We start from the raw sequence: 25,559 nt of genomic DNA on the forward strand, positions 1-25,559 counted from the left end.
CTGGGAAAAAGAATAGTATGTTTTTTTCTGTAAAATGTTAAATCTATTGCTCTTCAGTGAGTTGTAGTAAAATGAGTCACAGGTGCGTTAATCGTTCACAGTGACGCGTCTAAACATGTTTTATTCTTAGACTGAATCGACCTGCAGAGTCAGACAAACATTTGGATTTTTACATTTCGGTAAAGTACAGAGGAACTTTCTCTACGTGTTTGTGTGACTTTAAATAACAGGAGCTGAGTCCCTTTTGTCCGCAGACGCGGCGTGTGATCAAACTGAAGAACAGGTGCTGTTTGGGCCAAAGTTGCTTCTCTCTGGTTCTCGCTCGGCTGCTGTCCTCCGGCTCTGCTCCACTGCCTTAAAACAAAGCCCTGTCTCCACGGCAACCATAACGAGGGGGTGTTTAATTAAATATGCAAATGAGGCGCACAAGGGGGGGGCGGGCTGATTAAATATGCAGATGAGTCGTGGGAGCGGAGTGCGGGGGGCGTACCCACACCCCCCCCCCCCCTGCTCAGACTGGAGCAGAGCCAGAGACGCCACAATGGGACAGACAGAGGGGGCGCTGTGCGGGGTCAGGGGTCAAACCGGGATAAGGACGTGACCAGAGGGGGCGCTGTGCGGGGTCAGGGGTCAAACCGGGATAAGGACGTGTGGGGACGTGACCAGAGGGGGCGCTGTGTGGGGTCAGGGGTCAAACCGGGATAAGGACGTGACCAGAGGGGGCGCTGTGCGGGGTCAGGGGTCAAACCGGGATAAGGACGTGACCAGAGGGGGCGCTGTGCGGGGTCAGGGGTCAAACCGGGATAAGGACGTGACCAGAGGGGGCGCTGTGCGGGGTCAGGGGTCAAACATCTGCTTTAGGCCTTTGTCGATTCATTGCTCAACTGTTTTACTCAAACCAAATTTTTATTCCTGATTATTTGAACAGTTTTCTAAACAGAGAGTGAGTTGTCTCAGTTCTTAGAGTTTCATAAAAGATGCTGTGTTGTATTTTTGGTGATCCCAGAAAAGTTTGCACGAGATCCTAAACCTTCTGCCTCGTCGTCTTTTATTCTTTTAATCGATGCACAGAACGAGTCTTGGTTAAAAGGTCTTTAGTCAAACAGAGGAGCTGGAGGAGGTGTCTGGGGAGCGGGAGGAGCTGGAGGAGGTGTCTGGAGAGTGGGAAGAGCCTGAGGAGGTGTTTGGGGAGAGGGAGGAGCCTGAGGAGGTGTCTGGGGAGGAGGAGCTGGAGGAGATGTCTGGAGAGAGGGAGGAGCTGGAGGAGGTGTCTGGGGAGCGGGAGGAGCTGGAGGAGGTGTCTGGGGAGCGGGAGGAGCTGGAGGAGGTGTCTGGGGAGAGGGAGGAGCTGGAGGAGGTGTCTGGGGAGGGGGAGGAGTTAGAGGAGGTGTCTGGGGAGGGGGAGGAGGAGTTGGAGGAGGTGTCTGGAGAGAGGGAGGAGCTGGAGGAAGTGTCTGGGGAGGAGGAGTTGGAGGAGGTGTCTGGGGAGGGTGAGGAGGAGCTGAAGGAGGTGTCTAGGGAGCAGGAGGAGGAGTGGCGTGAGGTGTCTGGGGAGGGGAAGGAGCAGAGGGTGGGCAGGGGGAGGTGTCTGGGGAGGGGAAGGAGCAGAGGGTGGGCAGGGGGAGGTGTCTGGGGAGGGGGAGGCCGGGGCTGCTGGGGACACGGCCTGAGTCATGGCCTCTCCCGGTGCATGCTGGGTAATATTTCAGCTCTTTTTATCTGCAGCTCCATCGATCGATGAGAGCCACAGTAAATCACTGCAGCCGCTCGGCATCATGGGAAAATACAGAGGGGGAGGGGTCAGGGGGGAGGGGCCGTGGACTGAGTGACCTTTGATAAACTCTGTGCTGTTATTTTTCATGTGGAAATTTAGGCCCGTGTAATGAGTCCGGTCTGAGTCTGGTCTGAGTTTGGTCTGAGTCCGGTTTGGTCTGTTAGTGTGTGTTTTTAAAGCGGAGGTCCACAGTGGTCAGTGTGGTTCATGTGGTCCGTGTGGTCTGTGTGGTTCAGTGTGGTCCATGTGGTCAGTGTGGTCCGTGTGGTCTGTGTGGTTCATGTGGTCTGTGTGGTCCGTGTGTTCAGTGTGGTCCGTGTGGTCTGTGTGGTTCATGTGGTCAGTGTGGTTCGTGCGGTCCGTGTGGTCTGTGTGGTCCATGTGTTCAGTGTGGTCCATGTGGTCAGTGTGGTTCGTGCGGTCCGTGTGGTCCATGTGTTCAGTGTGTTCAGTGTGGTTCATGTGGTCCATGTGGTTCGTGCGGTCCATGTGGTCAGTGTGGTTCGTGCGGTCCGTGTGTTCAGTGTGGTTCATGTGGTCTGTGTGGTTCGTGCGGTCCATGTGGTTCGTGTGGTCTATGTGGTCCATGCGGTCCGTGTGGGCGGAGGGAGGGATGAGGCTTTATTTCTGTTAAATGACACTGATTTAAAGCTGTTGAGGAAATGGAGCCTGAAAGTCTTTTATTTGTTTTTAATGAGACAAACATTGAAGGAAAGAGCCTCTTTTATCTCAGATGAGCTCGTGCTCTGGTTCTGTTTGGATCTTATTCTGACAGTGAAAAACCGTTTAAAGACTCGTTATTATGCAAAATCAACAGGGTTTTTGTTTTGTTTTTGATGGCATCTGCACTGATTGTGTTGTGATAGTGCTCTGAAGGGGGAGGGACTTAGCACAGAGAGCAAAGAGTGGAGGGACTCAAAACGAAAACAAAAATGAAACAAAAACTTTTATAGCATGTTAAAGCATTTTCAAAACGATAAAAGGACATGGTAGAAGTAAATACTCCCTCTTTAAAGTCCTGTGTCAGTTGCAGTGACGATGTATCTGCCACCAGGGGTCAGTCAAGAAGGACTCATAGTTTGTATTGACTTGTGACGTTCTGGTGTTTTGGTGTTTTGTTCTGGTGTTTTGTTTTGGTGTTTTGTTCTGGTGTTTTGTTCTGGTGTTTTCAGATCAAATAAAAATAAGGACGTGCATTAAAATAAGTTAAAAACAGACTTTGATACAAATACAAAATAAACAGGACGAGCAGAAACATCAGTGAAACGTCAGAGCAGCAGTTTGAACAGAAACATTCAGATCCATCTGTTTTGGTCGAATGAGCGTTTGGCCGCGAGACTCCTGGGCCTTTCTGTGTGGAGTTTGCGTGTTCTCCCTGTGTCTGTGTGGAGTCTGCGTGTTCTCCCTGTGTCTGTGTGGAGTTTGCGTGTTCTCTCTGTGTCTGTGGAGTTTGCGTGTTCTCTCTGTGTCTGTGTGGAGTTTGCGTGTTCTCCCTGTGTCTGTGTGGAGTCTGCGTGTTCTCTCTGTGTGTCTGTGTGGAGTCTGCATGTTCTCTCTGTGTCTGTGTGGAGTTTGCGTGTTCTTTCTGTGTCTGTGTGGAGTTTGCGTGTTCTCTCTGTGTCTGTGTGGAGTTTGCGTGTTCTCTCTGTGTCTGTGTGGATTTTGCCTGTTCTCCCTGTGTCTGTGTGGAGTTTGCGTGTTCTCCCTGTGTCTGTGTGGAGTTTGCGTGTTCTCCCTGTGTCTGTGTGGAGTCTGCGTGTTCTCTCTGTGGAGTTTGCGTGTTCTCCCTGTGTCTGTGTGGAGTTTGCGTGTTCTCCCTGTGTCTGTGTGGAGTTTGCGTGTTCTCCCTGTGTCTGTGTGGAGTTTGCGTGTTCTCCCTGTGTCTGTGTGGAGTTTGCGTGTTCTCTCTGTGTCTGTGTGGAGTTTGCGTGTTCTCTCTGTGTCTGTGTGGAGTTTGCGTGTTCTCTCTGTGTCTCTGTGGAGTTTGCATATTCTCTCTGTGTCTTTGTGGAGTTTGCGTGTTCTCTCTGTGTGGAGTTTGCGTGTTCTCCCTGTGTCTGTGGAGTTTGCGTGTTCTCTCTGTGTCTGTGTGGAGTTTGTGTGTTCTCCCTGTGTTTGTGTGGAGTTTGCGTGTTCTCTCTGTCTGTGTGGAGTCTGCGTGTTCTCTCTGTGTCTGTGGAGTTTGTGTATTCTCCCTGTGTCTGTGGAGTCTGCGTGTTCTCCCTGTGTCTGTGTGGAGTTTGCGTGTTCTCCCTGTGTCTGTGTGGAGTTTGCGTGTTCTCTCTGTGTCTGTGTGGAGTCTGCGTGTTCTCTCTGTGTGGAGTTTGCGTGTTCTCCCTGTGTCTGTGTGGAGTCTGCAGGTTTAACCCAGACACTGAAGGACGGGTCAAATGCAGGTTCTTTTTGCCACATTAGTTGTTTGTTTTTTTTTGGATACTTGGTCCTGATGTAGACTTGGTTTGGTCCTGTTCTAACCCTGACTTAGTCCAGGTCTAGTCCAGGTCTAGTCCAGGTCTAGTTCTTTTCGTGGTCTCATGCTTGTTCTTGTTTCTGCAGAGGCTCAATCCGAGAGTCCGACCCAGGGCAGCGACGGCGACGTGAAGGAGCCGCCTGAGAACGGTGAGACGCCTTCAGTTTAAACTGGTGTCACCGCAGCAATAACATTTCATTTTGATACTGATACTTTTCGATACTCAGTACTGATTCTGATGCCACGATGATCATAAAAAACACTCTTTAGACAAAGTACTCGTCTCTGTGTCTTATACTCACGATCATTTTATTATCTAGAATTGGATCTTCAAAACCTTTGACTTTAAGACTTGTAGTTTAGGTAAAATCAAACTTCTACTGATGTAATAACGAGACTAACAATGTGTGTGTGTGTGTGTGCTGTCTGCAGGGCATCTGGGCTTCCAGGACAGTTTCGTGACTCCTGGAGTGTTCACAGTGGCTGAACTTGTGCGGGTTTCACAGAGTAAGTCTCGTCTAAAGGACTACACTACCCACAATCCCACGCTCCCCTCACATTTGAACTTTTAACTCAATTACACGCGATTTAAATCCATCGGACAAATTAATACAAATGTTACCAAGATGTCAAACCTGGAACCAAACCAGGTCTGAACCAGGTCTAAACCAGGTCTGAACCAGGTCTGAACCAGGTCTGAACCAGGTCTGAACCAGGTCTAAACCAGAACTGTGCCAGGTCTGAACCAGGTCTAAACCAGGTCTGAACCAGGTCTGAACCAGGTCTGAACCAGGTCTGAACCAGGTCTGAACCAGGTCTAAACCAGGTCTAAACCAGGTCTGAACCAGGTCTAAACCAGGTCTGAACCAGGTCTAAACCAGGTCTAAACCAGGTCTGAACCAGGTCTAAACCAGGTCTGAACCAGGTCTGAACCAGGTCTGAACCAGGTCTGAACCAGGTCTAAACCAGGTCTAAACCAGGTCTGAACCAGGTCTAAACCAGGTCTAAACCAGGTCTGAACCAGGTCTGAACCAGGTCTGAACCAGGTCTAAACCAGGTCTAAACCAGGTCTGAACCAGGTCTGAACCAGGTCTGAACCAGGTCTAAACCAGAACTGTGCCAGGTCTGAACCAGGTCTGAACCAGGTCTGAACCAGGTCTGAACCAGGTCTGAACCAGAACTGTGCCAGGTCTGAACCAGGTCTGAACCAGGTCTGAACCAGGTCTAAACCAGGTCTAAACCAGGTCTGAACCAGGTCTAAACCAGGTCTAAACCAGGTCTGAACCAGGTCTGAACCAGGTCTAAACCAGGTCTAAACCAGGTCTAAACCAGGTCTGAACCAGGTCTAAACCAGGTCTAAACCAGGTCTAAACCAGGTCTGAACCAGGTCTGAACCAGGTCTAAACCAGGTCTAAACCAGGTCTGAACCAGGTCTGAACCAGGACTAAACCAGAACTGTACCAGGTCTGAACCAGGTCTAAACCAGAACTGTACCAGGTCTGAACCAGAACTGTGCCAGGTCTGAACCAGGTCTGAACCAGGTCTGAACCAGGTCTGAACCAGGTCTAAACCAGGTCTGAACCAGGTCTGAACCAGGACTAAACCAGAACTGTACCAGGTCTGAACCAGGTCTGAACCAGGTCTAAACCAGAACTGTACCAGGTCTGAACCAGGTCTAAACCAGAACTGTGCCAGGTCTGAACCAGGTCTGAACCAGGTCTGAACCAGGACTAAACCAGAACTGTACCAGGTCTGAACCAGGTCTAAACCAGAACTGTACCAGGTCTGAACCAGGTCTAAACCAGAACTGTGCCAGGTCTGAACCAGGTCTGAACCAGGTCTGAACCAGAACTGTCCCAGGTCTAAACCAGGTCTAAACCAGGTCTAAACCGGGCCTGAGTGAGGACTGTCCCAGGTCTAAACCAGGTCTGAACCAGGTCTAAACCAGAACTGTGCCAGGTCTGAACCAGGTCTGAACCAGGTCTGAACCAGGTCTGAACCAGAACTGTCCCAGGTCTAAACCAGGTCTAAACCAGGTCTAAACCGGGCCTGAGTGAGGACTGTCCCAGGTCTAAACCAGGTCTAAACCAGGTCTAAACCGGGCCTGAGTGAGGACTGTCCCAGGTCTAAACCAGGTCTAAACCAGGTCTAAACCGGGCCTGAGTGAGGACTGTCCCAGGTCTAAACCAGGTCTAAACCAGGTCTAAACCAGGTCTAAACCGGGCCTGAGTGAGGACTGTCCCAGGTCTGAACCAGGTCTAAACCAGGTCTAAACCAGGTCTAAACCGGGCCTGAGTGAGGACTGTCCCAGGTCTTTGCGAGGACACTAAAGTCCTGACGCAGCTCCTCTCTGAGTGTCTGTAAGTGACTGTAGCGTTGGACTCATTAGTTTGAGTGGAGACATGGACGAGCAGAGAAGAGGAGGAAGAGGAGAAAAGAGAGGAGAGAGAGGGAGGAAGTGAAAGAGTGAAAGAGGGAGTGAGAGGACAGAGATAGAGAGATGGGGGTGTGAGGGGGGTGACCTTTACAAAGTGCCGACGCAGACTGTGTGTGTGTGTGTGTGTGTGTGCGGGGGTGTGTGTGTGTGTGTGTGCGGGGGGGGTGTGTGTGTGTGTAAGGGGGGGTCCAGGGGGCGCTCTGACACACGATCTATAGCTCCTGTCGATGGGCTCTTCTCACAATGGAACTGTCAGCGCCAAAGTCTGATCACAGAGGCATCCATCACCAGACAACTACCCCACAGCTAACGCTAATGCTAATGCTAAAGCTAGTGCTACAGCTAAAGTCTGATCACAGAGGCATCCATCACCAGACAACTACCCCACAGCTAACGCTAATGCTAATGCTAAAGCTAGTGCTACAGCTAAAGTCTGATCACAGAGGCATCCATCACCAGACAACTACCCCACAGCTAACGCTAATGCTAATGCTAAAGCTAGTGCTACAGCTAAAGTCTGATCACAGAGGCATCCATCACCAGACAACTACCCCACAGCTAACGCTAATGCTAATGCTAAAGCTAGTGCTACAGCTAAAGTCTGATCACAGAGGCATCCATCACCAGACTACCCCACAGCTAAAGCTAATGCTAATGCTAAAGCTAGTGCTACAGCTAAAGTCTGATCACAGAGGCATCCATCACCAGACAACTACCCCACAGCTAAAGCTAATGCTAATGCTAAAGCTAGTGCTACAGCTAAAGTCTGATCACAGAGGCATCCATCACCAGACAACTACCCCACAGCTAAAGCTAATGCTAATGCTAAAGCTAGTGCTACAGCTAAAGTCTGATCACAGAGGCATCCATCACCAGACAACTACCCCACAGCTAACGCTAATGCTAATGCTAAAGCTAGTGCTACAGCTAAAGTCTGATCTCAGAGGCATCCATCACCAGACTACCCCACAGCTAAAGCTAATGCTAATGCTAAAGCTAGTGCTACAGCTAAAGTCTGATCACAGAGGCATCCATCACCAGACAACTACCCCACAGCTAACGCTAATGCTAATGCTAAAGCTAGTGCTACAGCTAAAGTCTGATCTCAGAGGCATCCATCACCAGACTACCCCACAGCTAACGCTAATGCTAATGCTAAAGCTAGTGCTACAGCTAAAGTCTGATCACAGAGGCATCCATCACCAGACAACTACCCCACAGCTAAAGCTAATGCTAATGCTAAAGCTAGTGCTACAGCTAAAGTCTGATCACAGAGGCATCCATCACCAGACAACTACCCTACAGCTAAAGCTAATGCTAATGCTAAAGCTAGTGCTACAGCTAAAGTCTTACAACAGTGTGGCCTCAGAGCGGGCCTCAGGTTAACCAGCACATAAACATGTAAACATTTGAAACTGGTTAAACTGACAATATTCTCTTATTTAACATGTTACAAACTTTAACTTTTACACTCCTTTAGCCTTGGTTTAGCATTAGCATGTTGTTAAACGTGCGGAGGTCAGAACTTACGTGGGAAATTATCCCTCAGTATCTGAACAGAGCAAAAAGCTACAGCTAGGACTAAAGCGGAGGCTAAGGCTAAAGCTTAGACTAAAGCTAAGGCTAAAGTGGAGGCTAAGGCTAAGACTAAACATTAGGCTAAAGCAGAGGCTAAGGCTAAAGGCTAAAGTGGAAGCAGAAGCTAGACCTGATATAGATGAGCACAACATCAGAGTTTAAAATGAGAGAAAAGACGAATCAGAGCCAGCTCTGATTCTACAGGTACAAAGCTCCACCCCAGTCCTGGTTTAGACCTGGTTCAGTCCTGGTTTAGTCCTGGTTTAGTCCTGGTTCAGTCCTGGTTCAGTCCTGGTTCAGTCCTGGTTCAGTCCTGGTTTAGTCCTGGTTTAGTCCTGGTTCAGACCTGGTTCAGTCCTGGTTTAGTTCTGGTTTAGTCCTGGTTCAGTCCTGGTTCAGTCCTGGTTTAGTCCTGGTTTAGTCCTGGTTCAGTCCTGGTTCAGACCTGCTTCAGACCTGGTTCAGTCCTGGTTTAGTCCTGGTTCAGTCCTGGTTTAGAACTGGTTCAGTCCTGGTTTAGACCTGGTTCAGTCCTGGTTTAGTCCTGGTTTAGTCCTGATCTAGACCTGGTTTAGTCCTGGTTTAGACCTGGTTCAGTCCTGGTTTAGTCCTGGTTTAGTCCTGATCTAGACCTGGTTCAGTCCTGGTTTAGTCCTGGTTCAGACCTGGTTTAGACCTGGTTCAGTCCTGGTTTAGTCCTGGTTTAGTCCTGGTTCAGTCCCGGTTCAGACCTGGTTCAGTCCTGGTTTAGTCCTGGTTTAGTCCTGGTTCAGTCCCGGTTCAGACCTGGTTCAGTCCCGGTTTAGACCTGGTTTAGTCCTGGTTCAGACCTGGTTCAGTCCCGGTTTAGTCCTGGTTTAGTCCTGGTTCAGACCTGGTTTAGACCTGGTTCAGACCTGGTTCAGACCTGGTTCAGTCCTGGTTCAGACCTGGTTTAGTCCTGGTTTAGACCTGGTTCAGTCCTGGTTCTCTGTTGTATTGTTCAGAGGTGATAGTGTGTGGTCAGCAGATGCTCTGATGCAGCTCACAGAATCACTTATAGATCACAGTGCAGAGAGGGACCAGGACCAGAGCAGGACCAGACTGGGACCAAACTGGGACCAGAGCAGGACCAGACCAGTACAAGACACAGAACCAGAACTAGACCATGACTAAACCAAGCCCAGACCAGGACCAGGATCAGGCAAGGACTAGGACCAAATCAAGATCAGTTCCAGAGAGAGATTAGGACTAAACAGAACCCAGACCAGTCCAAGACCGAGATGAAGACAGAGACTAAAGCAGAACCAGATGGGGACCAGACCAGGACTGGACCGGGACTGGACCGGGACCAGACCGGGACCAGACCAGGACCAGACCAGGACCAGACCAGGACCAGACCAGGACTAGACCAGAGGCTCAGGTCTGAGAGGTGTATAGTGGCCGGACTCCAGGTTTGATCAGTTCAGCTCAGGTCTAAAGCCCCCGCCCCGTGCACTGTGCTTCGTGCACTATTCTTCGTGCACTGGGCCTCGTGCACTGGGCCTCGTGCACTGGGCCTCGTGCACGCTCACAGTACAATGGGCCGGAGTGACCTTGGTCTAGAGCAGCCTTTGGTTTGGACCCAATCGAACGCTCTGTCGATCAATATCCTATTACAGAGACCAGGACTGCGGCTCGGGCCGGGGGAGACCTGAACTGGACCAGAGCGGGACCAGACCAAGACCAGACCGGGACCAGACCGGGACCAGACTGAGGCCAGACACAGACCAGACTGAGACGAGGCCAGGATCAGAGCAGGATTGAGTGATTGGGAAAGTTTAGGGTTTAAACAGGGACAGAGTGAGAGTGAAGAGTTTGTCTTGGGACGTCAGTCTAAATCTGACAAAAGACACGGGTCCTGGTCCTGATTCAGTCCTGGTTCAGTCCTGGTTCAGTCCTTGTCTAGTCCTGATTCAGTCCTGGTTCAGTCCTGGTTCAGTCCTGGTTCAGTTCTGTTTCAGTCCTGGTTCAGTTCTGGTTCAGTCCTGTTTCAGTCCTGGTTTAGTTCTGGTTCAGTCCTGTTTCAGTCCTGGTTCAGTCCTGGTTCAGTCCTGGTTCAGTCCTGGTTTAGTTCTGGTTCAGTTCTGGTCTCTGGAGGGTCTTGCTCTGACCCAGTTGGCGGAGGTTCTTGAGCCTGAGGCCAGAGCTTGGATCAAACTACAGCTTTTCCTCTGCCCCGTCGCCCCGAGCAACCGCAACAACACACACACACACACTTTATACTCACGTGCACACTCTCCTCTCACACACACACACACACACTTTATACTCACGTGCACACTCTCCTCTCACACACACACACACACACTTTATACTCACGTGCACACTCTCCTCTCTCACACACACACTTTATACTCACGTGCACTCTCCTCTCACACACACACTTTATATCCACGTGCACACCCCTCTCTCACATACACTTTATACTCACGTGCACTCTCCTCTCACACACACACTTTATATCCACGTGCACACCCCTCTCTTGCACATACACTTTATACTCACGTGCACACCCCTCTCTTGCACACTCTCTCGTGCGCTCTCTTCTCGTGCACACGTCTGGATCCTGGGCCGGTGCCAGCGCCATCTGGGCCTGGATCAAACCTGCTCCAAGCAACAGCCGCTTCAACGCCGCCCCCAAAACAAAACAACAAAACAAAACAACAACACAACAACACAACAAGACGACAAGACGACAACTGACACCAAAACAACAAAATATAAACCTGCATCTTCCATCTGCTCTGACCTGCTGCTTAGACCAGGGTTAGTCCAGGTTTAGTCCAGGTTTAGTCCTGGTTTAGACACAGTTTAGTCCTGGTTTAGTCCAGGTTTAGTCCTGGTTTAGTCCTGGTTTGGTCCTGGTTTAGTCCTGGTTTAGTCCTGGTTTGGTCCTGGTTTAGTCCTGGTTTAGTCCTGGTTTAGTCCTGGTTTGGTCCTGGTTTGGTCCTGGTTTAGTCCTGGTTTAGTCCTGGTTTAGTCCTGGTTTGGTCCTGGTTTGGTCCTGGTTTAGTCCTGGTTTGGTCCTGGTTTGGTCCTGGTTTAGTCCTGGTTTAGACCAGGGTTAGTCCTGGTTTAGTCCAGGTTTAGTCCAGGTTTAGTCCAGGTTTAGTCCTGGTTTAGACACAGTTTAGTCCTGGTTTAGTCCTGGTTTAGTCCAGGTTTAGTCCAGGTTTAGTCCTGGTTTAGTCCAGGTTTAGTCCAGGTTTAGTCCTGGTTTAGTCCAGGTTTAGTCCAGGTTTAGACACAGTTTAGTCCTGGTTTAGTCCTGGTTTAGTCCTGGTTTAGACACAGTTTAGTCCTGGTTTAGTCCAGGTTTAGTCCAGGTTTAGTCCTGGTTTAGTCCAGGTTTAGTCCAGGTTTAGTCCTGGTTTAGTCCAGGTTTAGTCCAGGTTTAGACACAGTTTAGTCCTGGTTTAGTCCAGGTTTAGTCCAGGTTAGGGTCCAGTCTCTGTCTTAAATGTCAGTTTATGTTGAACAAATCATTGTTTTTAAAAGTCTGCGTGAAATAAAATGGAGTAAAATGGAGAAAGTTCTGAAAATCAGACACGCCCACACTGGACACGCCCACACTGGACACGCCCACACCGGACACGCCCACACTGGACACGCCCACACCGGACACGCCCACACTGGACACGCCCACACTGGACACTTTTGAAGAGGGAGTAACATTAGAACATGAGGCAAATGTGTCAGAGTGAGACTGTGTGAGCAGAAAGGATCTGTGTGCGTCCACAAAACAACAACAACACAACAGACTGGAACCAGGCCAAAGGCAGAAGGAGCACACATACACACACAGAACACACATACAGAACACACACACAGAACACACATACAGAACACACACACAGAACACACATACAGAACACACACACAGAACACACACACAGAACACACATACAGAACACACACACAGAACACACACACACAGAACACACACACATACAGAACACACACACAGAACACACACACGCACAGAAGACACATGCACAGAACACACACATACATGCACACACACACGCCCCAGTCGTGCATGCCCCTACACACACACACACACACACACACCAGCCACGTGCACGCCCCTCCATCCTTTTGTAGATTTTGTGAAAAAAATTCTGTTGAGCCCAAAGATGCAGAGGAGCAGAGGAGAGGGTCAGAGGAGCAGAGGAGAGGGTCAGAGGAGCAGAGGAGAGGAGCAGAGGGTCAGAGGAGAGGAGCAGAGGGTCAGAGGAGCAGAGGGTCAGAGGAGCACAGGAGAGGGTCAGAGGAGCACAGGAGAGGGTCAGAGGAGCAGACGAGGAGAGGGTCAGGAGCAGAGGAGAGGGTCAGAGGAGCAGAGGAGAGGGTCAGAGGAGCAGAGGAGAGGGTCAGAGGAGCAGAGGAGAGGGTCAGAGGAGCAGAGGGTCAGAGGAGCAGGTCAGAGGAGCAGAGGAGAGGGTCAGAGGAGCAGAGGATGCAGAGAGAAAACACAAGGAAATAGGAGGGGAAGGAGGGAGGAGACAAGGAAATAGGAGGTAGGAGATGAGGAGGCTGGAGGCAGTAGCTGAGCTCAGCAACTAACAGACTTTGAACCACTGTCAATAACAGACAGGACAGAGCAGGATCCAGGGCATCTGGGCTAAACGCGCCACAGAAAGGGTCTGCTGAGATGTATATGTTTGACCTCTGACCAAAATTAGAATGAGTCCTGGTTTAGTCCTGGTTTAGTCCTGGTTTAGTTCTGGTTTAGTCCTGATCACTGGTCTGGTCCATAGTCTGTATAATATCTGCACAGAGCGAACCTGCCGCCACCGCAGACAGGAAGTGATCATGTGTGCACTTCCTGCTCCATCGACTCTGACTCCAATTCACTTTCTATTGAAAAACTCTGTCCTCTCTCTGTCCCCTCTCTCCTCTGTCCTCTCTCTGTCCTCTCTGTCTCCTCTCTGTCCTCTCTCTGTCCTCTCTGTCCCCTCTGTCCCCTCTCTGTCCCTGTGTCAGACTCATTTTGGTCTTAAATGTTCGTATTAACCCTCTACATGATCCTGGGGTTTTTATTTCACTATTGTGTCTGTAAATCAAGATCTGAACATTAATAACAGACAAATCAGGTCCTTCTGTCCCCGAGGTCACTCCTGTTAGCAACAGGTTTGATTGACAGCTCTCACACCTTGTTGCTAAGGGAATGGGCCCAAATATGGAACATAGCCCCAGATGAGCCCTGACCTCGAGCTTCATCTGGAGTCAAACACTGTACGGCTCACGTCTTTATACTGTGGTCTGAGTCCTGGTCCTGGTCTCAGTCCTGGTCTCAGTCCTGGTCTTAGTCCTGGTCCTGGTCTCAGTCCTGGTCTTAGTCCTGGTCTTAGTCCTGGTCTAACTGCGTCTCTGTCCTCAGCTCCGATCGCCGCTGGCTCTGGTCCAAACTTCTCTCTGTCCGACATCGACAGCTCCTCCTACTACAGCCTGAGCCCCGGAGCCATGAGGAGACCACTGCCCAGCACCTCCTCCTCCAGGTACTACCACTAATACTACTACAACAACTACTGCTATAGCACGTACTAATACTACTTGAACAGGGCCTGGGAGATATCGCTAAAACACTCAAACATGCACACGTTATAACAGGAGAAAGATTTTAAAAAGAAAGTACTTTTTGCAAAATACTCCCTCAATCTGAATTTTAAAAAAGGTCCAAAATATGAATATCTTCTTTTATCTTTAAAACTGTGAGTTAGATTAAAGTGTCCGAGCTCCCTGTGGCTTTGGGATGAACTGCGGCGCATGCTAACAACACACGCTAACAACAACACGCTAAAGACACACGCTAAAGAGAAAAGCATGTGAAGGGTCAGAGAGGAGCAGAGTCTAAGTGGATTCACTTAAACAGCCCTGGGGCAAAACAAATAGATCTGCACAAAAACAACTGTAGAAAAACTGAACAGGCTCCAGACGTGATTTAGGATCCAGAAGAGCAGCCGCCGTAAACAGAACATGAGAAACGGTTTGGGTGTTATAAACGGGGACCGTCTCTTAAATCTGCATTTAGTTTGTACAGAGAACTTTATAAAAACACCCAGGAACTTTAAACTAATCCAGGAATCCCACGGAACTACAACACACGAGTCCTCATAAGGCCTCAACACATGTGTCCTCATAAGGCCTCAAAGACACGTGTCCTCATAAGGCCTCAACACACGTGTCCTCATAAGGCCTCAACACACGTGTCCTCATAAGGCCTCAGACACACGTGTCCTCATAAGGCCTCAAAGACACGTGTCCTCATAAGGCCTCAGACGCACGTGTCCTCATAAGGCCTCAGACACACGTGTCCTCATAAGGCCTCAGACACACGTGTCCTGAGTTAAAACATAAATCCTAAATGTGTGTGTTGTGTCTGTCCCACAGCTCAGCAAAGAGGATAAAGTGCATGGAGGAGGACGTGGACAGTCCTGGAGAGGAGACGTACTACAGTGGACAGGGACGGTCTCCAGGGAGCGGCAGCCAGGGCAGCAGCTGGCACGACGTCGAGCCTGGTATGAAGTAAACTAGTAATACTACTAATACTGCAAATACTTCTACTACTGCTTCTACTGGAAGTACTACTGCACCGTCTCTCTAACCCAGACGCTCACAGCAGCTTCACATTATTAACCCTGAGAGAGTGAGTGAGGGGTGAGTGAGAGGGGGGAGAGGGGTGAGTGAGGGGTGAGAGGTGAGTGAGAGGGGTGAGAGGTGAGTGAGTGAGGGGTGAGTGAGAGGTGAGTGAGGGGTGAGTGAGAGGTGAGGGTGAGTGAGGGGTGAGAAGGAGAACGGGTCACATAAGGTTAAATTTTATTGATACTTTGCAGTGCCATCATGCTGGGGGTGTTCTACATATATGTCTATGTTGGAATGTGCAGCAGTTACCATAGAGACACAGTGCACACATTGAAAAACACAGAAAAAAAGTTTTAAGATCGTCTGAAAACTCGAGCTCACGTTCAGGAGCCTGAGGTCAGTCTGAGCTCATGGTCCTGTTTAGAGTTTGATTTTACACAAAAAGGTGAAAGTGACGCACTGAAAAACTGTTGGCTAATGCTAATGCTAATGCTAATGCTAGCTGTAGTGTATTTGAGAGGGACTTGTTAAACAGCACAAATCAACTGTTGGAGTTCAGATAAGTCAGACCTTTAAGGTAAGACTGAGGTAGAACAAAGTTGAGATTAAACTCAGACAGAGCAGTGCCTACAGTTAGCATCACACCCCTGGTGAATGTTGACAGCTGCAGAGAATCAATATTCTAAGCACCAAATTAAGTCCTGACCCTCACGTGTGTGTGACCTGAGTGAACGCTGACTCCTCCCCTCTCGTCCTCTCTTTTATACTCTCCTCTCTCTCCTCTCTCTCCCCCTCTCCTCTCTCTCCCCCTCTCCTCTCTCTCCCCCTCTCCTCTCTCTCTCCCCCTCTCCTCTCTCTCCACCTCTCCTCTCTCTCTCCCCCTCTCTCTCTCCTCCTCTCCCCCTCTCTCTCCTCTCCTCTCTCTCCCCCTCTCCTCTTTCTCTCTCCTCTCCTCCCCCCCTCTCCTCTCTCTCCCCCTCTCTCTCCCCCTCTCTCTCTCTCTCTCCTCTCCTCTCTCTCCCCCTCTCCCTCTCCCCCTCTCTCTCCTCCCCCCCTCTCTCCTCTCTCTCCTCCCCCTCTCTCCTCTCCTCCCCTCTCCTCTCTCTCCTCTCCCTCTCTCCTCCCCCCCTCTCCTCCCCCTCTCCTCTCCTCTCTCTCTCTCCTCTCCCCCTCTCCTCTCCTCTCTCTCCCCCTCTCCTCTCCTCTCTCTCTCTCTCCCCCTCTCCTCCCCCTCTCCTCTCCTCTCTCTCAGTATTAACACGCTGCATCTCTTTCTGTTCTGTTTGTTTGGACTAAAGCTGGATATAAACTGCGTGGCTCTTTAACTAGCTCCTTCATCTCCCGACAAGGTAACTCATCTGCTCTGCTCCTGTCTAACACCTGCCTCCCCTGACCCCTGACCTCTGTGTAACACCTGCCTCCCCTGACCCCTGACCTCTGTGTAACACCTGCCTCCCCTGACCCCTGACCTCTGTGTAACACCTGCCTGCACTGACCCCTGACCTCTGTGTAACACCTCCGTCCCCTGACCCCCACGTGACCTCTGCCCTCTGTGTGACCTTTAACCCCGCTGACCCCTGTGTGACCTTTAACCCTGCTGACCCCTCTGCTCTCATCTCTGCATATCACCCGCCTGTCCAGCCACACTGCTCTGATCCCTGTTTTCAGACTGAAGATGTTGATAAAGTGTAAAGACGCTGAGGGAGAATCCTTCATGTCCAGATCTGTGTGACCTTTGACCCGTGCTGACCCCGTGTGACCCTCATGTCCAGATCTGTGTGATCAGACATGAGAGCGCTCAGTCCTGCTCCTTTGGGGTAAAAGAGACGGGCTCAGTCTGGACCAGGGTGTGGCTGAGGCTGGACAGGGGCCGTCCCTGTCTGTCCTGTGATTCTGTCATTTTTGAGTTGGATCGTCTGCACCTGTCGCCTGATCTGCCCCTGTCGCCTGATCTGCACCTGTCGCCTGTCCCTGCATGTTTCAGTCTGTGAGCGTCTGTCTCTGTGTCTGTGTCAATATTTTCATCAAGAGTTTAAATCGGAGTTTTAAAGTGACAGATAAATGTCTGAACTTTCAGTGTGTAAAGTCCTGGTCTGGTCCTGGTTTAGTCCTGGTCTGGTCCTGGTTTAGTCCTGGTTTAGTACTGGTCTGGTCCTGGTTTAGTCCTGGTTTGGTCCTGGTTTAGTCCTGGTCTGGTCCTGGTTCAGTCCTGGTTTAGTCCTGGTCTGGTCTGGTCCTGGTTTAGTCCTGGTCTGGTCCTGGTTTAGTCCTGGTCTGGTCCTGGTTTAGTCCTGGTTTGGTCCTGGTTTAGTCCTGGTCTGGTCCTGGTTCAGTCCTGGTTTAGTCCTGGTCTGGTCCTGGTTCAGTCCTGGTTCAGTCCTGGTTTAGTACTGGTCTGGTCCTGGTTTAGTCCTGGTCTGGTCCTGGTTTAGTCCTGGTTTAGTCCTGGTTTAGTCCTGGTTTGGTCCTGGTTTAGTCCTTCCAATGAATCGTGAAATGACAAAAGCTAAAGTGCTAAATTATTGTTGGCACAAAAAATATATATATATTCATTCATAAATACTGTGTGTAGTGTATGTGGCATGTGTAATATGTGTAACGTGTGTAACGTGTGTAGGCTGTGTAGACTATGTAGCGTGTGTAGGCTGTGTAGGGTATGTTGCATGTGTAACTTGTGTAGTGTGTGCAGCTTTTGTAGCATGTGTAACATGTGTAGGCTGTGTAGCGTGTGTAACGTGAGTAGCGTGTGTATTGTGAGTAGTGTGTGTAATGTGTGTAGGCTGAGTAGTGTGTGTAGGGTGTGTAACATGTGTAGTGTGTGTAGGCTGTGTAACGTGTCTATTGTGTGTAACATGTGTAGGCTGTGTAGCGTGTGTAACGTGAGTAGCGTGTGTAGGCTGTTTAACGTGTGTAGGCCGTGTAGCGTGTGTAGGCTGTTTAACGTGTGTAGGGTGTGTAGGCCGTGTAACGTGTATAAACCGACTAAAGTGAAACATAAACTCTCTGGTGTTGGCGCTGGGTTAAACAGACTCCGCCTCCTCACACTGGAGTGACCTCCTCGTGCCCTCCGTTTGATTGACAGCTGCACAGTCAGTGTCTGTACGTGTCATCGCTCATCTGCATAAGGCCCGCCCCCTTTAATCAACTCTAAAGCCTCAGCCCCGCCCCTCCACTTCTGCACCATCCATTACTCTTCTCTCTCTCCTCTCATCTGTCCATCTCTCCTTCACTCCTTTTTACTACGGCAGAAACAGAAAACAGAAAATGATCAAGTTTATATTTGACGTCACATTTAAAGTAACGAGTCAAAGAACAAAATGTTTTAATGTGAATTTAACACTGAACCAGGACTGAACCAGGACTGAACCAGGACTGAACCAGGACTGAACCAGGACTGAACCAGGACTGAACCAGGACTAAACCAGGACTGAACCAGGACTAAACCGGGACTGAAGCGGGACTGAACCGGGACTGAGCCAGGACTGAGCCAGGACTGAGCCAGGACTGAAGCAGGACTGAAGCAGGACTAAACCAGGACTAGACTAGGACTAGACCAGGACTGAAGCAGGACTGAACCAGGACTGAACCAGGACTGAAGCAGGACTGAACCAGGACTGAACCAGGACTAAACCAGGACTAGACTAGGACTAGACCAGGACTAAACCAGGACTGAACCAGGACTGAACCAGGACTGAATCAGGACTGATCCAGGACTGAACCAGGACTGAACCAGGACTGATCCAGGACTAAACCAGGACTGAAGCAGGACTAAACCAGGACTGAACCAGGACTGAACCAGGACTGATCCAGGACTAAACCAGGACTAAACCAGGACTGAACCAGGACTAAACCAGGACTGATCCAGGACTGAACCAGGGGCCAAATGTGACAAAATCAACTGACACCAACTGTAGAAGTGTTAAGTGATGATGTCACTTCCATTTCCAAACTCCGCAGCTTTGTTTTTGTTGTTGTTTTTGTTGTTGTTTTGTTGTTCCTTATTGGTCAAACATTAGACTGACCTTTCATGGTTTTCAGTCTGACCTGGACGTGACATCACACTTAAACTCTGTGGGTCTAAACCAGGACCAGAGCTAATCCATGAGGACTAAACTAAACCTGGTCTAGGACTGGGACATGTTGAAGGGCCAGTACCACATTAATAAACATTTATCATCCACAGATTAGATGGTCGTGCTGGTGCACTGTTTGCATGCTAGTTGTTGTTAGCTTTACAAAACTAAAAAGGGCAATTTAACTCATCGTAGTAAAGGTAAGTGAGGAATAATTTAGACCACTGCAAACCGTTTAAAGGCCCATATTAGTCTATTTTTTAATCTCTAATGTTTCCTCGTCACAAACCTGGACTTTTGTTTCATTCTCACATGTTTAACGCACAAACCTGCAGATTTAAACACTCTGTTTCACCTTGTGATGTCATCATGTGGTGATACAGGAAGTGCTCCACTGTGTTTTTAAACTCCACCTTCTCTAGAATCATCTGGATCATTTCAGTCCTGGAGTCGTCTCTTATCTCGACTGAACTAAAACACAAGTCCAGGTCTGTTTTTGAGGAGTTAGAACGTGGCTTAAAGCTTCAAGAGTCAGTTTTGTGTAATGTCTTTAAAAGTAGACAGTTTGCAGACAGTAAAAATCAGATACAGCGCCTGAAGGTTCAAATGTTGTGTATTATAATGATCTGGTCTAACACGGTGTGTCCTGTGTGTGCAGCGAGCCCCCATGCGCCCCCTGCTGGTCTACACTTCTCCTCCTCCCCCATCCTTCAGCAGCCCGGGTCGTACTTCTCTCACCCGGCGATCAGGTACCACCCCCAGGACACGCTCAAGGAGTTTGTGCAGCTCGTGTGTCCAGAAGGGGGCGCCACGCATGTAAGTAACACCACACACGACCAAGACTGGACTGAAACAAGGGACAGGGACGAGACCGGGACGAGACCGGGACGGGGACGAGACCGGGACGAGACCGGGATGAGACCGGGGCGAGACCGGGGCGAGACCGGGACGAGACCGGGACTAAACCGGGACTAAACCGGGACTAAACTGGGACGAGACCGGGACGAGACCGGGGCGAGACCGGGACGAGAACGGGACGAGACCAGGGCGAGACCGGGACGGGGGCAAGACCGGGACGGGGACGAGACCGGGATGAGACCGGGTCGAGACCGGGGCGAGACCGGGACGAGACCTGGACGAGACCGGGACGAGACCGGGACGAGACCGGGACTAAACCGTTACGAGACCAAGACGAGACCGGGATTAAACCGGGACGAGACCGGGACTAAACTGGGACTTGACCGGGACGAGACTGGGACGAGACCGGGACTAGACAGGGACTAAACCGGGACTAAGCCGGGACGAGACTGGGACGAGACTGGGACGAGACTGGGATGAGACCGGGACGAGACTGGGACTAGACAGGGACTAAGCCGGGACGAGACCGGGACTAAACTGGGGCGAGACCGGGACTAAACCGGGACGAGACCGGGGCGAGACCGGAACATCTTACAAGATTCATTCAGTTCAAACTTGGACTAAATTCAAAGAAAAATGAAAGTCTCAGAGCGTTTGTGGCTCTGGTCTCGACGTGAACTCGCTCCACAGTTTCTCTGTATCTCAGGAGGTTAAACTCCGGAGGTGAAGCGAGTTTTGTATCTGTACATTTCTGAATGAGTTTGAAAGTAAAATGTGAAATGTTCAGAGAATGGTTCTATTCTAAAGAATTTTACACATAAAAATACATTTGATAAATATTAATATGATAAAGATTATGAATATTAAGTTTGATAAACACATTGGCAGATGTTAGTGGCTCAAACTGAAGTGTCAGTGTGAAAGTGCTGACCCCAAACTACAACACGACTGTTTTTAGTGTGAACCGTTTGTCACGATCATCCAGCACTTCCAGTCCCAGTTTGAATTAGATGAGAATAAAGTTGTTTCATCAGCAAACATTAAGAACTAGAGACACAACAAAAGTGATTTAGGTATAATAAAAAAAAAATAAAGGACCTAATATGGACCCCTGAGGGACTCCACTCAGTATAACTGCTCTATCAGAATTACAACAAATGAACTGGGATTGATCACAAACTTCATTCTATAGCCACTTGAACATATTTTATATAATTTCCAAGACTTTTTGTGGTTGAGTGTAGCAAAGGCTTTTGAAAAGTCCAAATAAAATATTAAAAATAAACTGATTGTTGTCTAATGCAGAGGTTACTTTGTCAAACAAAACTGAACTGAAGCCGTGTGAGTCCTGTGATTTTTACAGAAAACACTGATGCTACAGGTCAATGTAGAAGTATTTGTGCCAAAATGACTACACCACGCTGCCAAGTCCTGCGTGTTTCACGATTAAGAAAATAAAACTGGAGAAGAAAGTGCAGAGCAGTGGGCGTGTACCTTGGCTGGTTCGGTCCTGGTTTAGTCCTGGTTCAGTCCTAGTCTAGTCCTGGTTTAGTCCCGATTTAGTCCTGGTTCAGTCCTAGTTTTGCGCTGGTTTAGTCCTGGTTTAGCTCTGGTTTAGTCCTGGTTTAGCTCTGGTTTAGTCCTGGTTTAGCTCTGGTTTAGTCCTGGTTTAGCTCTGGTTTAGTCCTGGTTCAGTCCTGGTTCAGTCCTGGTTCAGTCCTAGTCTAGTCCTGGTTTAGTCCCGATTTAGTCCTGGTTCAGTCCTAGTTTTGCGCTGGTTTAGTCCTGGTTTAGTCCTGGTTTAGTCCTGGTTTAGCCCTGGTTTAGTCCTAGTTTAGCCCTGGTTTAGTCCTGGTTTAGTCCTGGTTTAGTCCTGGTTTAGTCCTAGTTTAGTCCTAGTTTAGTCCTAGTTTAGTCCTGGTTCAGTCCTGGTTCAGCCCTGGTTCAGACCTAGTCTAGTCCTGGTTTAGTCCCGGTTTAGTCCCGATTTAGTCCTAGTTTTGCACTGGTTTAGTCCTGGTTTAGCCCTGGTTTAGTCCTAGTTTAGTCCTGGTTCAGTCCTAGTTTTGCACTGGTTTAGTCCTGGTTTAGTCCTGGTTTAGTCCTCAGTTCTCTGCAGTGCTGTGGTGTCAGTCTCAGTGATAGTTGATATATCTGAGTCTAGACACCGGATCGATTTGTGACCGCACTCCCTCCACACACACACACACACACACACACACACACACACACCCCTCCACACATACACACACACACCCCACACACACACACACACTACAATACTACAGCACAAATACACACAGAGTACACACACATAAGAAAGGAGAGAGGGAGAGGAGAGTGAGGGGAGCGGGGCCATAAAACACCCCTCACCTCGTCTGAACCTGCTACAAACAGAAAAAACTCAAATCTAAAACCACTAAAGGAACTTCACACTGTAACGAGTGGGAGGAATTTAAAAGACGAATAAAGGAGTCAAATCAATACGACACAATACAAAAGAGTCCCTGTCACACACGTGTGCAGGTGAAGTGTCCCTGTCACACACACAGGTGAAGATATATAAAGAACCCAGGATTTAACCTGAGGTAATCCATTGATACAGGATTCAAACAGGACTAAACCAGGACTAAACCAGGGCTAAACCAGGGCTAAACCAGAGCTAAACCAGGACTAAACCAGGGCTAAACCAGGACTAAACCAGGACTAAACCAGAGCTAAACCAGGACTAAACCAGGGCTAAACCAGGACTAAACCAGGGCTAAACCAGGACTAAACCAGGACTAAACCAGAGCTAAACCAGGACTAAACCAGGGCTAAACCAGGACTAAACCAGGACTAAACCAGGGCTAAACCAGGACTAAACCAGAGCTAAACCAGGACTAAACCAGGGCTAAACCAGGACTAAACCAGAGCTAAACCAGGACTAAACCAGGACTAAACCAGAGCTACACCAGGACTAAACCAGGACTAAACCAGAGCTAAACCAGGACTAAACCAGAGCTAAACCAGAGCTAAACCAGGACTAAACCAGAGCTAAACCAGGACTAAACCAGGACTAAACCAGAGCTAAACCAGGACTAAACCAGGACTAAACCAGGACTAAACCAGAGCTAAACCAGAGCTAAACCAGGACTAAACCAGAGCTAAACCAGGACTAAACCAGAGCTAAACCAGAGCTAAACCAGGACTAAACCAGAGCTAAACCAGAGCTAAACCAGGACTAAACCAGAGCTAAACCAGGACTAAACCAGAGCTAAACCAGGACTAAACCAGGACTAAACCAGAGCTAAACCAGGACTAAACCAGAGCTAAACCAGGACTAAACCAGACCTAAACCAGGACTAAACCAGACCTAAACCAGAGCTAAACCAGGACTAAACCAGAGCTAAACCAGGGCTAAACCAGGACTAAACCAGACCTAAACCAGACCTAAACCAGACCTAAACCAGAGCTAAACCAGGACTAAACCAGGTCTAAACCAGGACTAAACCAGGTCTAAACCAGGACTAAACCAGGACTAAACTAGGACTAAACCAGGACTAAACCAGAGCTAAACCAGGTCTTATCCTAAAATCTCACCTCCAGTTTTTCCCTTTAGCGTTTGCCCTTTTCTTCCTTCTCGCTGCTCCAACTTTAGATAAAACTGTGGAACAATACAAAGGCCTTCCGTGCACATGTGAGGCGCGTGCACGTGTGAGGCGCGTGTATGTGTGAGGTGCGTGCACGTGTACGTGTGTGTGCACGTGTACGTGCGTGCACGTGGTGTGATAGCGGCGCAGACGGAGCACAGGGTATTATACTTATAGATTAGCAGATAAAATGCGAGCAGCAGCAGAATTCTTTATGACCAGCTACAGATCTGCTGACGCACCACTTTGTGCACTTTACACACACACACACACACACACACGTGCACGCTCACACACACACAGCACGCTCTCATCCACGTGCACGCTCTCATCCACGTGCACGCTCACACACACACTCTCATCCACATGTGCACGCTCCGAGACACACACACATGCACTCATACACACACAGACACGTGCACACTCATACACACACAGACACGTGCACGCTCTCGTCCACAGAAGGACACAGCGGTTACAGGTTGGACACAAAAACTCCTCGTGTTTTTATTAAAGTCCAGACTGAGACTTATGACCAGCCTCCTGCTTCTACTGAGTTTAGTCTGAGTTAAGACCTCAGTCCCGGTTCAGTCCCGGTTTAGTTCTGGTTTAGTCCCAGTTCAGTCCCGGTTTAGTTCCAGTTTAGTCCCAGTTTAGTCCCAGTTTAGTCCCAGTTTAGTCCCAGTTTAGTCCCGGTTCAGTCCCGGTTCAGTCCCGGTTTAGTCCTGGTTTAGTCCCGGTTTAGTCCCAGTTTAGTCCCAGTTTAGTCCCAGTTCAGTCCCGGTTCAGTCCCGGTTTAGTCCCAGTTTAGTCCCAGTTTAGTCCCAGTTTAGTCCCAGTTCAGTCCCTGTTCAGTCCCTGTTCAGTCCCGGTTTAGTTCCAGTTTAGTCCCAATTTAGTCCCAGTTTAGTCCCAGTTTAGTCCCAGTTTAGTCCCAGTTTAGTCCCGGTTCAGTCCCGGTTTAGTCCCAGTTTAGTCCCAGTTTAGTCCCAGTTTAGTCCCAGTTCAGTCCCTGTTCAGTCCCAGTTTAGTCCCAGTTTAGTCCCAGTTTAGTCCCAGTTTAGTCCCAGTTCAGTCCCTGTTCAGTCCTGGTTCAGTCCTGGTTTAGTTCTGGTTGAGACCTTGTTTATTGATGTGCTTTTATAACTAAATGTACAGACATTTTAACTAATACCCCTTCTCCCTCTGTTCCCCTCTCCTTCCTTCTCTCTCCCTCTCTCTTCCTCCTCCCTCTCTCTTTTCCTCCCTCTCTTCCTCCTCCCTCTCTTCTTTCCTCCTCCTCCCTCTCTCTTTTCCTTCCTCTCTTCCTCCTCCCTCTCTCTTTTCCTCCTTCTCTTCCTCCTCCCTCTCCTCCTCCTCCCTCTCTTCTTCTTCTTCTCTCTTTCAGCCCAACGGCAGTTCCCAGGGTAAGGTTCATAACCCGTTCTTGCCGACCCCGATGCTCCCCCCTCCTCCTCCTCCGCCCATGGCTCGACCGGTGCCCCTCCCTGTGGACAGCAAACCCCCGGCAACCTCCTCCACCGAGGGGGGCAGCTCCCCCACCTCCCCCAGTGAGTAACACACACAGATACACAAAGATACACACACACACTGTCCTCACACACACACTGTCCTCACACACACTGTCCTCACACACACTGTCCTCACACACACACACTGTCCACACACACACACTGTCCTCACACACACACTGTCCTCACACACACTGTCCTCACACACACACTGTCCTCACACACACACTGTCCTCACACACACACTGTCCTCACACACACACACTGTCCTCACACACACACTGTCCTCACACACACACTGTCCTCACACACACTGTCCTCACACACACACTGTCCTCACACACACACTGTCCTCACACACACACTGTCCTCACACACACACTGTCCTCACACACACACTGTCCTCAGCTTATACCAAATGCTTTTGATGAGTTTTAATAAAATAAAGTATTTAGTTATAGAGACAGTTTTATGTGTATCAGAGTACATTCCCGCTCTCTCACACGTGTAACTAACCAGCAGGTTGCTGGTTCAATCCCTCATTGTGCTGGTTGGACTGCTGGTGATGCCAAAGGCCACACTGTGGCGCTGTGACGACAGGAGGCTGTACAAACAGATAT

At 49.4% G+C, this 25,559-nt stretch overlaps 1 protein-coding gene across 1 annotated transcript in view; it reads left to right on the forward strand.

The window, feature by feature from the left end:
* Window positions 1–4,308: 4,308 nt before the first annotated feature.
* The window catches only part of nfia (nuclear factor I/A), a 43,396-nt gene continuing 22,145 nt past the window's right edge, over window positions 4,309–25,559 (forward strand). Inside the window, exons 1-6 of the mRNA XM_055221577.1 lie at window positions 4,309–4,393; window positions 4,677–4,751; window positions 13,664–13,781; window positions 14,674–14,801; window positions 19,597–19,754; window positions 24,816–24,978. Coding sequence (XP_055077552.1) covers window positions 4,309–4,393; window positions 4,677–4,751; window positions 13,664–13,781; window positions 14,674–14,801; window positions 19,597–19,754; window positions 24,816–24,978 — 727 coding nt within the window. The remainder of the gene's footprint in view (window positions 4,394–4,676; window positions 4,752–13,663; window positions 13,782–14,673; window positions 14,802–19,596; window positions 19,755–24,815; window positions 24,979–25,559) is intronic.

Source organism: Periophthalmus magnuspinnatus, chromosome 4, assembly GCF_009829125.3.
Source record: "Periophthalmus magnuspinnatus isolate fPerMag1 chromosome 4, fPerMag1.2.pri, whole genome shotgun sequence".
Taxonomy (NCBI): domain Eukaryota; kingdom Metazoa; phylum Chordata; class Actinopteri; order Gobiiformes; family Gobiidae; genus Periophthalmus; species Periophthalmus magnuspinnatus.